Source organism: Bidens hawaiensis, unplaced genomic scaffold (genome assembly GCF_021521415.1).
Source record: "Bidens hawaiensis isolate Kalapana, Puna unplaced genomic scaffold, B.hawaiensis_p1.1 tig00030246_1, whole genome shotgun sequence".
Classification (NCBI taxonomy): domain Eukaryota; kingdom Viridiplantae; phylum Streptophyta; class Magnoliopsida; order Asterales; family Asteraceae; genus Bidens; species Bidens hawaiensis.
Window position 1 is genome coordinate 33,571 of NW_027495038.1, and position 16,447 is coordinate 50,017.

Genomic DNA, 16,447 nt, shown 5'->3' on the forward strand with positions numbered 1-16,447 from the left:
AATTAGTGAATTTAAATATTAGTTAATATAAATGATTGAATTCCTTTATCAATGCCTTTAAACTTATTTATAAATGAATTTTAAGCTTCTTTTAATACTAATAGGCTTGTTTTTTATAGAAATGTTTTATAGAAATTATGGCACACGGTTCAGCAGGAGGAGGTAGGGGTCGAGTTGGTGGTTAAAGTAGCGAGCAAGTTAACGGTCATGGTAGTACAAACAATAGTCCATGACTAACTGCATATTCATATTATCCTCTCCATCAGCCTGGTGATGATGATGACGAGCCAATTGCTACTGTAGGGCGAGGACCGGTCATCCCACCTCCAATACCTTCACTTGAAAATCGCATTTGGATTTGGGTTGAAAATGATGAGTAAGTGTGTTTGTGTGTCTATATATATATATATATATATATATATGTTAATATTATCTTTATAGGTGAATACAGAAGTATTGCTATTGCTGATTTAATATTGTTTCCATTTTCCAGATTTAATATTCAAAATCCGGTTTCATGAATCATTGGGTGCATTTTGAAGTTGATGTGGTCGGGTGGGTGGCAAGGATGGAAAGATGTTCCTATACTTCATCGTGAGTGCATGTTTGAGCGTTTTCAGGTGTAAACTTATGACACATTTGTACATATTATAATAATGCATATTTTTTTGTATTATTTATGCATATAACTTAATAAATAGTATAAACATGGTTAATCAGTTATTTTTTCTTTTTAGAAATACTACCAGCGGGATGATGAGGAAAAATACACAATTTACTCTTGTTGGGAGAGGTACATTAAGGGAAAGTTTCCTAATCTGTTGGGTAAGGCTCGAAAATTTGCCAAGACCTGGGTGCTTCGAAAGGGTATAGAAGTTGGGAATGATTGGACTGTCACTATTCCATTTAAGCCACAATCGATTAGTCAAGAAACTTGGAAACAACTAATTAAGGTTTGGAATACCAGTTCATGGCAAGACAAGTCTTCTCAAAACATCAAAAATAGAGAGAAAGCAACTGGTGTTAGACATAAAGTTGGCTCAAAGAGCTTTGTTAAAGTTAGAAAAGAAATGTTAATTTATCATCGTTAATATAAGGTGATTTCACGATCTTTTAGTAATGTTTTTTGAACATCAAAAACTGAAATCGAACCGTTGAAATTTGAAACCAACCCAAACGTTACTAATGGGTTACTAACTTATAAATACGTACTTTGTAGGACAACATATTGAAGCGGCGTGCTAAGTTTTGTGAATTCTTGCTACAAACACACGCAAAGAAAGGGTCAAGACCCCTAGATAGATTGTCGGATGATTGCGAGTCCGCGGATTTTGATTTGGGAGAATTTGATGATGCAGAAGAAGAGCAAAATGCAGATTGGGTCGACACGAGGGCTGGTGAAGCTTATGTAAGTTTCATTACTTTGTAAATGTATGTTTTTATCAGGAGTGTGTAGTGGGTACAACTTAGCCAGACCCAGACCGATCGGCTAGAATTCTCAAACCATGAACCAAACCAATTACATATCGGTCGGTTCGGGTTTTGAAACTAGTTTTCTGGGACGGGTTCATGGTTTTCACGGGTTTGTTAGAAAGCATCAGTTTGCAGCTGTTTATGCACTTTTTTTACCCGTTTGCATTTTTTTCTGCACTACTATCTGCTGCACACTCCTATAATTTCACCTGGCCTTGAAGTTGTATTTGTGAGAATCATAGGTGACTTTTGCATTATAACAAGACTATAAAACCCAATATTTTCATTCTGTCTTTGAAGAGCGATTAGGCAGGTCCGGTATTTTGGAATTGGTTCCCACAATTACATTTCATGTATTTTGAAAACTGATTCAGCGGGCTTTTTGATTTTCATGGGTTCTCGGTTCCAATCTTGTTCTGCTGGGTAAAACCCCTCCTAGATGGTTTCCCGTTTTGTGTTAAAATTTAGAGTCGGTACCCGAACATTTTATTGAATACGAGTTTGTTTCATGTTTGTTGAAATTTAGACTCATGAACTGCTCACCCCTGGTTTTTATTACTTAATTATGTAATGTAATGTATTAATTTTTAATGTTCCCATTTTAGGAATCATATAAGGAACTTGTTATAAAGAAGTATGGAGACGATGCTAGCTTGCATCCAGAATTTGATATGATGGAGTTAGAAAGAGAAAAGGAAGAGAAACATGCTATGATGGAGAAAATTGAAGAACAAGCGAGATTGTATCCTAAAATGAATGAGAGACTTCAACTCTTGTCCCGAAACCAGGTACAAAACTTTCCACCAGGTTAGGATATATGAGTTTATGTTGGTAAACTAAGTTTCAGTTTTTATTGTATTAGTTTTTGGATGATTTAGAACTTTCTTGTATTACATTTGAATATTTTATGCTATTTGGTTTGGATATTTATCTTTAGTATGATATTTTATAAATTTTGAATATAATGTTTACATGAAAAAAGTGGAAAAGAATGTATAAAAATAAATTTAGATGAATTGTATACAAAGTGCACAGCTAATTTTGTAGCTAAAACCATATATAATTCGTAGCAAAAATATGAGAATTACCATAGCTACATTCGGAGCAAAAATCATAAAAAATTATACAGCTAAATTTCCTAGCAAAATTGGTAGCAAGTTTTCATAGCAAGCCCATAGCAAAATCTAAATGAAATCCATAGCCAAAGTTGTATCTAAAATTCGGTAGCAAAATTCCACAACTAACAAACCGTAGCAAATTTCCTTAGCTAAAAATCAATAGCTAAAAATCCGTAGCTAATGTGATTAAAACAGCGACGTCTCTTTTTGTAGCTAAACTCGTTGTAAAATTCTGATTCGTAGCAAAAAACCGTAGCAAATAAATTTGCTACGAGACTTGTACTTATGCACCAAATCCATAGCTAATCCGTAGCAACATGGGTGTTTGCTACGGATTTAACCGTAGCAAATACCCATTTCTGTAGTAGTTTCAAATTCCCGGTTTTAGAATACTCGAATCTATACCTGACCCGAACTCGATGCATAGGGTATGGTTTTTAGAGACAATACGCGGACCCGAACCCGACCCAGGTATTACTAATACCCGATTTTTCAATACCGGGTCATACTCAAAACCGATTCTATACTCGAAACTGGGTATCTGAAAAACCCAATTTATGCACAACTGAGAATGCTCTAAAACCATATATAACTAAAAAAAAAGGCTTTATAAACTGTACTGGGTCATTTCAAGATTTTGGGCTAATAAGCAGGTCCAGTTCAGGAAACTCGAATGTTCTACCGATTACTAGATTAGATATCAACTTTTATAACAGTCTCAACTAACTTATCCTAAGGCAGGTGGAGCATATGCATATGGCGAAAATTCTAAAACGTGGTATGGGATTTGCGTTGTCTGGTTGGGGAAGAAGATCATGCACGTCTGATGCTTTGGTGGAACTTAATCCCGGCGAGGTTGGAATCATCTCCGGCATCCCCAGAGAACAACTCCGGCGAAGGGTACGTCTGTCCATTTTAGAAGTATCTTATATTTATCATAGCTTTTGTAATCTTTATATGTTTTCCTGTCTTTGTTGTTCTTGGTAAGTTCATGAACAACTTTATATGATTGTTCTTGGCAGACATCCAAACAACTTTATATGATCGTTAAGTTCATGAACAAAACTTTTTTTTTACTTATTATTATTTCAATCTAATAGCATCCAGCTAGTTTTGTTTTGTTAGGCTACAGTTAGTTAGATACATAGTTTTTCTATGATAAGTTACCACTTGATCAAGGTTGGAGCTAGGAAACTTATGTTGGTTAAGATTTAGCTGTTTATTTTAGATTTCCATCAAAATTGTAGAAACTAGGAAAACACGCGCACGCACACATGTTTGCATATACCGCCCAAGTAATACAAAGATTACACTTGGTCGGTGAATTTGTGACATGACAGAAACTACCAAGAAAGTCACGGGTTTAGGTTTAGTCTGCAAACACGTGTAGCTAAACATCATGTTTATGTGACTCCAATCAGTCGGGCGGGTTCATGGTTGACCTGCAGTTTAATCGGATTAACCCATTAATTTAGTTTTTTAAGTGTGTTTTATGTAATACTTGAACTATTTGGGAATTCTTTATGCCAAATTTTAATAGTTGAATAATAAATGGACATAGCTTAAACATAAGTGCTTCAAAAATAAAAAAAATATAAAATTTAGAATTCCAAAGAATTAATATGCCATAAAGTTATATACTATTATTTGGGTTTAATAGGTTGTGTTTGTGTCAACCTGCGAATAAAGTTATCATATTGCATTCATGTTCATCTGTATTGCATGAGTTTTTTGTTCTTGTAAAACTTTGGGTTTGTGTCGGGTTAAACCCCTCATTCCGTGCCCGCGATCCGTTTAGCAGCCTTAGTTACACCAAGGCCTCCCAAATTTTAAAACTACATTTCAGCCAATCTAAGCATGAATTAGGTTATGCCAATTTCGTCCCAAACATGAAGGGAAATAGTAATAGTCGTATCAATGACTTTATGGGTTCCTTAATTTCATAACTAAATGGATACTTGGGTGGCATGAAATGGTCTTTTTTTTATATTTAAATTGCCTTACTGTAACCATTAGAATGCATTGATGGCCTATGTGCATTTGTATACATGATCCTATAAAGGAAAAGGATAATATAGCCATTGTTTCATGATAGCTGATTAACAACATTTAGGTTCATGTGTCCCAACTGTCGGTGCACCATCCTTGTAAGGTTATGTTTGAATCTCAGTTTTGAGTTCTTGCTTGTTCAATACAATGGTATGGGATAGTTTTCATTGCTTTAGTGGGTAGTGGGTACTAGCATGCTTCTAATTATTTTGGTAATCAATAATTTTAATCGAATAATTATATTATAGGTAACCAAGTTTCTTTGTTTAAGAAGGAAGTAAAAAATTTTAGATATAACTTAAATTGCCTTAATCTTGTTTATATTTGAACTTTTTAATTATGCATTCTAGGTCTTGATTTATTCACCGGCACGCACGGCAACTCAACAAGGCGCCGGAAAAGTCGGGAAGTGGAAAATCAACTTTTTGTCTACACAGAAGTATGTATTTTAGAATTTTGAACAAGCTTTCTCATATTCTATAAAGTTAATACTATGTTAATGTATATGTTTAAGCTAAAAATAATTAACTGACCTCTTTGATGTAAAACACAACTAAAATGACTCATGAAACTATATACCACCTCTACATAAGAAATTGATGAATTCGCTTAAAGCATGCCCTGCTAAAATATTGATGTTGATAATACATCTTTACATGGTATTTTAGGTGGGAGAATCCATTAATGGGCTGGACCTCGACTGGTGACCCGTACGCCAATGTTGGTGACGCAGGACTCAGTTTTGATAGCGCGGAGGCAGCGAAGGCATTTGCTGAGAAGCATGGCTGGGAATATGAGGTATGCTCATACTCCTAGCATTCTTGTATTCCAAAGATATATTGTTGATAATCAAGCACTACATTGTAATTTAACCTTCCTAAAGTTTAAAAGCAATAGGTGGGCCGGGCAAAACGTAACATGTCAAAATGGGTTAAGGTCAGTTTAAAATGGGTTAACTTGACCCTTTCCCCCAACTTTTGATAGTACTTATATGGCGGATCTAGGATTTTTTCCGATGGGTTCACCTTTTTTCAGTGTTCAAATTTCGCACAACTAAACGTTAGAACTATATGCTATACATGATTTGACAGTTAATGTATTCAGTGATCTTCTGTTGGTTACTGACATATCTTGTGTTCTTCATACAGGTCAAGAAGCATCACACTCCTGTAATCAAGGTGCATATCTATTCAACTTTTTTAAAGGCTATAAAAAGTTGCATTGTGTTGTCAAAGATGATTAACGATAGAATATCAATTTAAGAACAATCAATATTCGTTTTACACAATCATGAAATCGGTATATATCAATTTACAAAGAAGTCTACAGATATATATACTAATTATCAATCAATCATACCCAGTAAAATCCCACCGACAGCAGAGCTATAGGTAGGGTCTGGGGAGGGTGGGATGTAGGCACACCGTACCTCTATCCAAAGGAATAAAGAGGTGGCTTCCAGAGAGACCCTCGGCTCTAAGAACATGTGTATGAAGCAAAAGAAACGGTGTGGCAGTACTAACCGCCTAACGCCGTCCATTGCGGTCGCCATCTTTTCTGGCATCTAATTCGGCCTTCGATTGTCATAAGTCACTTATGGAACACAATGAAGACCTAACAATCTCCCCGTTTAGTTTTTCTTGTTCACAGGTCCTTTACAGTTTAGATTTTTCATTTCTTTGAATTTCATTTTAGGTAAAGAGTTTGTTAAAACATAAGTTATTTGTTTATTTTCTTTCTTACAGTTTGTCTCACAAAAATTCCATAGAAATTTCCTAGCAAGGTTTGTTATTTAATTATTATTATTTTTTTTATGAATGAAACTGAATTCGTATGATACAAAATTTTACTAGCCTTATGCTTTGTATCGCAAGGTTCTTCTTCTTCCTTTTGGTCTATCGGTCTATATTTTCTTTATTTGATTGTATCACACACCCCTTTATTTGCTTTTCGTTCTTGATCGATCTCTCACAAATCGTTGCCTTCTTCTACACGGGTCCATTCCACACAAATCCTTGATCGGTCTCTCACTGGTCTTTTTCACCGTGATCTTGATCGCTCACGTGATTTAATCTTCTCTTCGTGGTTGCCTCACACAACCAATTCTTCTAGTTTGATCACTTCTCTTGGTTCATATCACGCGATCATTTAGTTGGTGGTAGTGGAAGATAATCACAATAATTATTCGTGTATGCTTCTCTTATGATCAACAAACAAACACATACTTGAACAAAGAACAAAGTATTCGTCATATAGATTTATAAAGTAATGGAACACGCTATTTAGGGTAATCGATTTGAAAGTTTATTTGAGAATCTTGGTAATTATCACCGGATACAACGATGGATTTAGCAGTTAATTCGGTGGTTAGATATCCGTTACGGTTAATCGCAGAACTAACTTTATTTAATTACTAACTTAAATTTTTAATGTTACATAATAAACAATAATAACTATTATTTAGTTTACAATTTCTACACATTTTCTGTCTTCTCTTCCTAGCACATTGTTTCAAGTGGGTAGGGTTTTCATCTTTAGTTTCAATTAAAAGGGATTCGATCACCATTCTTTTGTTTGTTATTTGGACATTAGTAAGCATAGTATCAAAGTTTTTCACACTTGTAACACTTGATTAGATACTTATCTAATTATCTTTGTACATATTGTGAATTGCTTGCTATTAGGGAAAAAATCGTCACCATAATTAGTTTTACAAATTAGTCAAAGTTGTTGTAGCATTTCTTTTATTTATTGTTCCTGAGTTTATGTTGAAGTCCTGTTTTAATATGATATTAATATACGAGTCCATTCACGATGAAAATAATTCAAGGCTAACGCTTGCCATCGATTTTGCTTGGTTCTTTTTATATTCACAAGAGGTGTCATTCTCCTCTGTTTTGATAATTGTTGTTGTCTTTGTCTCGTCCAAAGTTTGTACCAAAGTGTCCTCCTCGACCTAATCTCTCTTTCTTTTTTAATTTTTTCTTCCTTGAGCGGATTCTTTCAACTTCTTGATCTTCTAATTGTTTCATCAAAAGTTTTGGTATTTATATCTGAATTTTGTCTTATAGAGGCAACTATTTGTAGGAAACGATAGAGGTATTGAATTTAATAACATGAATACCAAATTTGTCTCATCAAAGGTAAAACCAAGGTTGTTATCTTTTGAAGTAAGGTTGTTAGCATCTCTCGTTCTCATCATTTTGAATTCTGATTTCAAAGTTTGTATCTTTGCCTTATGAGCACGGTCTACTCCTACATGTATGCCTTTTAATGTGCCCCATACTTGTCTTGAGGTTTTACATCTTGCTATTTGAAGAATTAAATCTTTTGACAATGACGGAAAGAAATAGGTTGCAACTCAACTTAGGTTTCAGTAGTAGGTTTGATTGTTTCCCACAATCCGTCTGCTCCGAGATTATCTTGATCCGAATTTCCCAACCGTACAATTTTAAGAATTGATCATCAGACATTGAAATTTTGATAGGGTTCCTCCCTCCTTAAATGGTATCATTGCTTTATTTGTGGGTTCGAATTTTGTTGTATGTTTGCCGCCCAAAAGTTTTATTATACTTTTGTTTTTTGCGATTTTAATGAAGTCCCTTTATTTAAAAAAAAATCTCATTCGGGTTTGAGGTTTCTATTTCTTTTCGGCATTTTCTTGTCTTTCTTTTGACTTTCTCGTGCATCTCTTGAATGACTTTTTCTTTCATTCTTCATCTATTTAACTTTTGATGTGATTCCTCTATTCAAACCTTCATCTTTCTGGGTTTGTATGAAATCAAGTGATGATTCCGGATTTGATCCGTTGCCTTTCTTCTTGATTGTTCTACTGATTTTTGATAATTCTTTGCTCTTGATTTAAGGCTCTGATATCAGATATTTTCAGAGTTTGGATCGATTAACAATGTTGAAAACAATCAATCACCTTACGTAAATATGAAATGGTATATATCAATCTACAAATAAGCGTGCATGTATTTATACTAATTGAAGCGTTGTAATGTTTTCCATGGAATGGTGCGGTGGCACTAGCCACCTAACATACTGTCGCTGCGTACGGTCTCCGTCATTGTTGCCAGAAGCTAATTCCGCCTTCAATTGTCATAGGCGAATTATGGAACAAAATGAATTTGACTTAAAAACATAGATGCTTAAAAGAAGAGTTTTTTTACCAAAATGGAGATTCTAGAGAAATTATTTACCAAAATGGGGATTTTCAAAACTATTTATCAAAAATGGGGATAAACCTTTATTACTTTTTATATAAATAAAAATTAATGGCATTAATCTTCTACGCAGCTCTCTTCCTGAACTCAGGTGGGTTTCCAGCACCGGTGACTTTTATCAACAACATCGAACCAGAATCGAGGCTATCTGTGCTAATTTTTTTTATATATATGCACCCAAGAAGAAGAAGACTAGATTTGGAACCTCTACAACTGAGTTGTGTTCTTGAAACGTGAACACGGAAACGAAACTATTGACGTTGCCGGGGGTTATGATTTTGGTCGATGGAAAAGCAAGAAGTAGCGATATTCCCAATCAAGGAATTAAAGTTTGTGATCGGTTAATATTTTGAACTCAGGATGAAAGATTTGTTGAACTTCGAAACCTTCTGTGTTTGAAAAATAATTGAATATAATGGATTAGAGCTCCTTGTGGCTTCAAAAAAACAAACAGGATGTGATGAATTGAAATTGGAAGGGACCAATTTGTTTTTCCAGCAATTATGTTTGCAATATATACAGAAAGGCCATTGGGAACAAAGGTCTAAAACCGGCGACGGTGATAATGGAGATGGGTTTGAGTAACGTGAACGAACACGTCGAGAAATATAAACACATAGATAGCCTCGGTTTCGGCTCCATTGTTGTTGATAATCTGTCACCGGTGCCGGAAAATTCGTCAATGTTCAAGAGGAGTCTGTGATTAGCCTCAATTCTGGTTCGATGTTGTTGATAACCGTTATCGGTGCCGGAAAACCCACCGGAGTTCAGGAAGAGAGCTGCGTAGAAGATTAATGTCATTAATTTTTATTTATATAAAAAAAAGTAATAAAGGTTTATCCCTATTTTGGTAAATAGTTTTGAAAATCCCCATTTTAGTTAATAATTTCTCTAGAATCCCCATTTTAGTAAAAAAACTCCTTAAAAGAAACGGTGACAATTTCCAGCACGATAATTCATGCGAAAACATTTATAATTATTTGCCTTTGAGATTGACATGTTTGATAATTGATGGGTCATTTACACGTGGAGAAAAACAAAATTTTTTAACCCATTTAAAAAGTATATAATGTTTGTGTGTTAAGCTGGCCCACCCAATAAATAAATATGTTTAGAACTTGATTACAACTTACCAACCCAAATTATAGTATATAATTTTGCTTCCTAATTTATTGTGGAACGTCAGCATCACATCATATCTCCCTCCACTCTACTATTTTTCACAATATCATGGAAATAGTCGCCAATTAACCACTTCTTCCTTTTCAAATAAAACAATAATATTTAATATTTACAACCAAAATTTATTTAAATATAACAAGTTAATAAAAATAAATTTACTTTCATTAAAATTAATCAAACATAAAAGTGGGCTTCAAGACCTAAAATAATGCTTAAAAAAACAGGCTTTTAAAATAGCCTAAAATTGGCCCAAATTTTAAAATTGGGCTTAAAATATCAAAACCCTAATAGCGTACATTTCTCTTATATCATCTTTCTTCTCATCTTCTTTGTTCTCTCTGCAACTTCAACGACACCCTTCTTCTTTTCATTTTTTTTTTATTTTTTCTTCTCAATTATAATAATACATTGAAGAGGATATTGAAAAAGTGAGATTTTTATTAAAAAGGTGAATGTTAAGCGGTGATTTCTCCACCAAAAAATCGCCGCTGGGCGGCACCAACATCGTCGGGGTGGTGTATACCGCCGGCACCGCCTGCCACCTCAGCATTTCCGCGACAAAACGGTTTCCACACCGTATAGTCTTAGAGTGTGTTTGGGATTGCTTATTTTATGCAATTTAACTTATGACTTACTAACTTTTGAAAAACTTAAAAGGTGTTAAACGCGGGTTATTATGAGGGGATAAGTTAATAAGTTACAGTATGTTACATATTGTAACTTATTAATTTATTCTAAAAGTTATAAAGAGGTAAAATAAGGAATCTCAAACACCGCGTTAGCGTTATTTTAAGAAGATGTGTTAAGCTGGCCCACCCGGTAAACTTTTTTACAAGTTGGTAGATTTGACGAATCGGGTTTACTTGTTTATATATATACATATATATATATATATACTTGCGAATAACCTCAACAGGTAGTTGACCTCAACAGGTAGTTTCCCGTAAACAGATAAAACGAGTTGTTTCGACTTGCTAATCCGTTTGCCTAGTTTAGATAAACGATCATTTGACTTGTTTAGCAGATAAAATGTGTTTAGATAAACGAGTTAGCTTAAAGCATGTTGGGATTTTTGGATTTATATGCAAACTGCCAACCGTGTCAACTTCAACCTGCCATCTTAGGCGGTGGCCCGTTATGTTATGATATGTGTTGTGGTTTTGGTTCAAATTGAGAAGTATGAATGGATGGCTGACTGACTGACTTGTGTGTTCAATCCTCCACTTGCAGGCCAAATCATATGCAGACAACTTTAAATGGAAAGGACCACCAAATTAGTCTTTTCAGGTTGCCTTTCTTCAAGCCTTAAACCAAACTTTATTATTTAATATTTAATAATTAAACATTGATACTCTAAACATCGATTAGGCCGAGGGGTGCGGAGCGCTAGGAGGGGCGCGAGAAGGCGTTCGATAGCGCCCCGGGGCGCGAGAGCCACACCACCGGGGCGCGAGTGGGGCGCGAGAGGGGCGCGAGAGCGGAAAACGAGGCAGGCGCAAGGGAGGTAGCGCTCGTTATGGGCTGTGGGAAAAGGAAAGAGCCGTTGGGAGGCTTAAATAATTAATAAAAAAATATTTTTTTTTTTAATAAAATCATCTATATATATCACAATACATATCAAACACCAACCATTCTCACATATCAAACTCCAACCATTCTCACATACTACAACCAAAACCAATATCACATACCACACACAAAACCCAAAATCACCCTATCTTCGAAACCTTTAAAAATAATGTCGTCGTACTCGTCTGATTCCGACTCCTCAGAAGAGGATGATTTGCTTCTTCAAGTAGGGGGAGTTTTGACCGCAGCCGTGGTCAATCTCTTGCAAAATCAAGCCCATCAACCCCGACTCCCGAGGGTTAGAGCACCACCTCGTGATCGTGATCGATCGGGTGCTAACGAAACTTTGATGAGGCATTATTTTAGCCCTCAACCGGTATACGCGGAGTCGGATTTTCGAACTCGTTTTCGAATGAGCAGGCAATTGTTCACGCGTATAGCGAGTGATTTAGAGGCACGGTATCCCTTTTTTCAACAAAGGGAGGATGCTAGGGGTCTTCCCGGTTTTACACCTCTTCAAAAATGCACGGCTGCTATCCGTCAATTAGCGTACGGCATCTCGTCGGACGCTTTGGATGAGTATTTACAGATGTCGAAAAGGGTTGCACGTGAATCCCTTCATTTTTTCTGCCAAGGTAAAAAACATTAATTTTACTTTTTACTAAATATTTATTACATTTTCTAATATATATTGTACGTAGGAGTCATATCGACTTACGCTCGGAGATATCTGCGTAAACCTACAACGTATGACATCCAACGCATATATGAGGTGCACGCAGAAAAACATGGTTTTCCTGGGATGCTAGGTAGCATCGATTGTACGCATGTTGGATGGGCTATGTGTCCAACGGCCTGGCGAGGTCAGTTCCACCGTGGTGATCATGAAGGGCCGACCCTCATACTTGAGGCGGCGGTGTCACAGGATCTTTGGTTCTGGCATGCTTTTTTTGGTGTTGCTGGGTCAAATAACGACCTTAATGTTATCGATCAGTCACATTTGATCAACGACCTTATCGACGGGGTTGAACCACCTCAATCTTTTGTTGCAAATGGAGAACTCTTCAAGTACGGGTACTATCTGGTCGATGGTATTTACAACGAATGGGCTGTGTTAGTTCAAGCTTTTACAGATCCAATCGCCGACAAACGGAAGTATTTTACGAAGAAGCAAGAGTCTGCTAGAAAAGATATCGAAAGAGCTTTTGGAGCTATAAAAAAACAATATTATGTTCTGGCGAACCCGATACGTTATTGGACTCGGGAGAGGATAATGGACGTCGTCTACACGTGTCTTATCCTACACAACATGACGTTAGAAGACGAGGGCAAAGCTATATGCCAAAACTACCAAGGTGACATTCCGCCACAACCGTCCACAATCAGTGATCAACAAAAACTTCATAACATAGCAAATATCAAGAGCCGTGAGATACACGGGGAGCTTCGACATGAGTTGGTTGAACATTTGTGGGCGAGGAGACCAGATGATCTTGTATTAGATTAGTGTTATTATTAAATATTATTGTTTGTTTAATTTTTAGTATGTTTTTTTTATTATGAATTTTCAAAAAAATGTGTGTTTTTTTAAATAATTTATTGTTTTTTTAATAATACGTTTTTTTAATACATTTATAAAAAAATAAAAAAATAAACCGCTCGCGCCCCCTCTCGCGCCCCTCCACACCATGCCCCGGGGCGCTATCACCACTACCAACACCCATCTTATCAAGCTTCTCTCTCTGCCACACGTCACAATATTATTGGATGGCGCCCCCACTCGCGCCCCCCACACCCCTCAGCCTTATACTCAAATGTTCATGTTTGTAACATATTCAAAAAAGTATTAATTATCATCATAAACATCATCATCATCATCATCATTGATAGTACCTAATATAATATAATATATTTTTATACTTTTACTTATTATTATTTATTATATCTATTTCTTATATAATATAATATAAGGCGGTCTAACATAGATACAGTAGTCTAGCTATTCCTTTTAAGATTGACACTCTGCGACGTCTCTTGATCCTGCAAATTCTCAGACGCTTGTCTTGTATGAAACCTCCATGCAAACTTGTAGTCCTTGGATTCACATGCCAACTTCACCACTTCACAAAACGCATTCACACTCACATTCTTCTTCCCATTCGTCCCCCATTCCACCCGGGCCAAGCACGAAAACCCCGCCTTCATAACCTCTTCATCTTCCAAATCCATAAACTTAATCACCACATTACCACATATGCTGTTGCATGTGGCCGCCATGGACTGGACCCACCCGCACTCGGGCTGACCCAACATTGCCTGATAGCTTGAATTCACCAGCCTCACCTGGTTGTTCGAGTCCGAAACGAACGCGGGCACGGCCAGTGACTCGAGCTCGCGTTCGATGTCTTCTGACGTTCTCATCATTGATACTTCTGATACTGGTATGTTGTTTGGTTTAATGGCTTTGATGCTCAAAGTAGAAGGGATTAAACGAATCGGTTTCGGGGAAATGACGGCCGCGGCTGGAGGTTTCTGTAATTGAGCAAGAAGGTCTTTCTCTTCCGGGATTTCGACGGTTTTGTTGAGGTCGATGGCGTCGGGATGGGTTTGCATGTGGTGGGGTTGGAGAAGAGGAAGAGTGACGAATGTGGCGGTGGTGGTGGGTGCAAAAGACTGAATTGCGAGTGTTCTCGCCGGAGAACTGGTGACATGGAACGGCGGCGAGAGGCCTTGAAGTAGTGTTCTTGGTCTTTTGAAAGACGTGGGCGGCGGTCCTAGCGATGTCCGCCCACGCTTTCTGGTTCGTGTTGGCCTCGACTGCAAATGAGGCCATATGTTCCTAAGGTAGGGTGATTGGCGGATGGTGGGAGACATTGACGGTAGCGATGAGCCGGAACCTGAACCGGATCCGGATCCGTCATCGACACCGGTAGAACCACCACCACCACCGCTAGAACCTGCCGGTTTGGGGGCTATAGGCCTGTACCTGGCCATGATCTCGGCGGTTTTAGCGGTGGGGGTGTATGGATTGAGGGTTTGGAGCATGGTGCTGGTAGTGATTGATCGGCGGTGGGTGGGTGAAGTGTTGTGTTGTATTGAGGAAGGTGGAGTGTGGTTGTGTAGTTTAAGGGGGGAGGTTGGCCAATAGGATTAAGGCAACATAAACAAAAGGAGAATGGAGAGAGTGACACTTGGGGTGATATGTGTACGTGTTCATATTCATGCATTGCTTCATTCGGTTACATAATTAATAAATAATAAATTCTACTTTACTTTCTTTCCAACAAATTAAAACACACCTAACATTACATATGAATCCGGAGCCTCAACTTAGTTGTAAAGATTTCAAGATAAGTCTTTGAATATAAAATTAGTTCTAGAATATTTTAAAAGTAGTAACGAGTATGGTATTAAGTGATATCTAATTCGATGATACAACTAGAACAGAAAAAATGCGCTTGGAAATTAATTCTAACCGGCATTTCCTTAATAAATCAGGGACGGGATACCGTACAACCAGAATTAATATGCAAAGCGTGCGAGGCAAAGTAAAAAAGCGTAGTTGTATTTTCCTAAATAGCGTAGTTACGTTACAACACAAAAACCAACTAGCGTAAACACTACAGTTTTATAAGAAGGGTAATTTTGTAACGCTACAGTTTTAAAGACAACTATAATAAAACTACGCTACTTATAAAATTGTAGAGTAAAAATTACAATAGATGTAAATATTGTAGTGTATTAACAAAAATGTCATCGCGCTTTTCTTCTCCTTCACTTTACGCTTTTTTATTAATTAATCCGATTTGTATGATTAAAACATTATTAAAATAATGGGTAACTGGTACTTAATAAGTAATGAATACTCGGGTATTTGACGGGTATAATACCAGTTGTAATATATGATTTACAATCGATTATGAAAGCTAGGTTAAGAAAACCTATCCCATTTTCATTTCTACCAACCACATCAATGGACTTATTTTTATTTAATAAGTATAAAAGAGAAGTTTGGTATCAAAAATCTTATTTTTTATTATTTTAGTTGGTTTTTCTTTGTTAAATAAATTAGAAATAGAAGTTGTTAACATAGTTTGATTTGCTTTGGTGGTAAGAGAATTCAAGCATTTCCTTAAGCAAATCTTATCCCTCTTATTTCATTATTCTTTTTTCTCTTTTTTAGCTTTTTTTTTTACTTTTGATGTGCTTTTATAATTACTAGTGGAAGATCCCGCACTTTGCAACAGGAAACAGTACAATAGCGCACGTCACTGAAACTGACCGAATTCATGTCAATTTACCGGCTCAACATTTGGTACCAACAATGCTTGGATTTTACCATTTTTCAAGTTTTATCAATATGCCGCGCCGGATGAAAATGTAGTTATATATCACATTTGAGAAGCTTGGTGTCGTAAGACCGTAATTGGTCCACGTGGTGGCACCGGCTTCTGACACATCATTAATTTTTTTTTCAGGTTTGGTATCGTTACGAACGTAACCGAAACCAACATAAATGATTACGCGACTTATAAAAATAATAGCGTAGTTTATATTAATTACACATGTTATATGCAAGCACGCTGGCTTTTTCTATTTAAAACATTTTTGTGTATCTGACTTTTATTTAAAATAGAAAAGTTAAAACTTAAAAAAAACTGTACATGGATTAAAAATAATAAAATGCTCAATTTTATGGTGAAATTCAAACGAAATGATGTCACTAAATACCATTAAGTCTATCGATAACCCAATGACTTTTCTCTATGGAAGATTATGGGCTCATGTCTGGCTTATAGTGTTTTGTTCAATGTCTTGCCTAAATCA

The 16,447-nt window shown here is 36.4% G+C and overlaps 2 protein-coding genes across 3 annotated transcripts; one reads left to right on the forward strand and one right to left on the reverse strand.

The window, feature by feature from the left end:
- Positions 1 to 3,339: 3,339 nt before the first annotated feature.
- LOC143580122 (NADH dehydrogenase [ubiquinone] iron-sulfur protein 4, mitochondrial-like) lies at positions 3,340 to 11,412 on the forward strand. Of its 2 annotated transcripts, XM_077063241.1 has the most exons (5): positions 3,340 to 3,491; positions 4,991 to 5,079; positions 5,309 to 5,438; positions 5,789 to 5,818; positions 11,282 to 11,412. In XM_077063241.1, the coding sequence occupies exons 1-5, from the start codon at positions 3,342 to 3,344 to the stop codon at positions 11,327 to 11,329; spliced, it is 447 nt and encodes a 148-aa protein (XP_076919356.1). In that variant the 5' UTR covers positions 3,340 to 3,341; the 3' UTR covers positions 11,330 to 11,412. The 2 variants fall into 2 exon arrangements, with proteins under 2 accessions (XP_076919356.1, XP_076919355.1); XM_077063240.1 differs by lacking the exon at positions 11,282 to 11,412 and having other exon boundaries at positions 5,789 to 5,956.
- A 2,203-nt stretch (positions 11,413 to 13,615) lies between these two features.
- Positions 13,616 to 14,665, reverse strand: LOC143580118 (uncharacterized). The gene has a single exon (XM_077063236.1). It carries the CDS (start codon positions 14,663 to 14,665, stop codon positions 13,616 to 13,618), a length of 1,050 nt encoding a protein of 349 aa, XP_076919351.1.
- Positions 14,666 to 16,447: the final 1,782 nt, after the last annotated feature.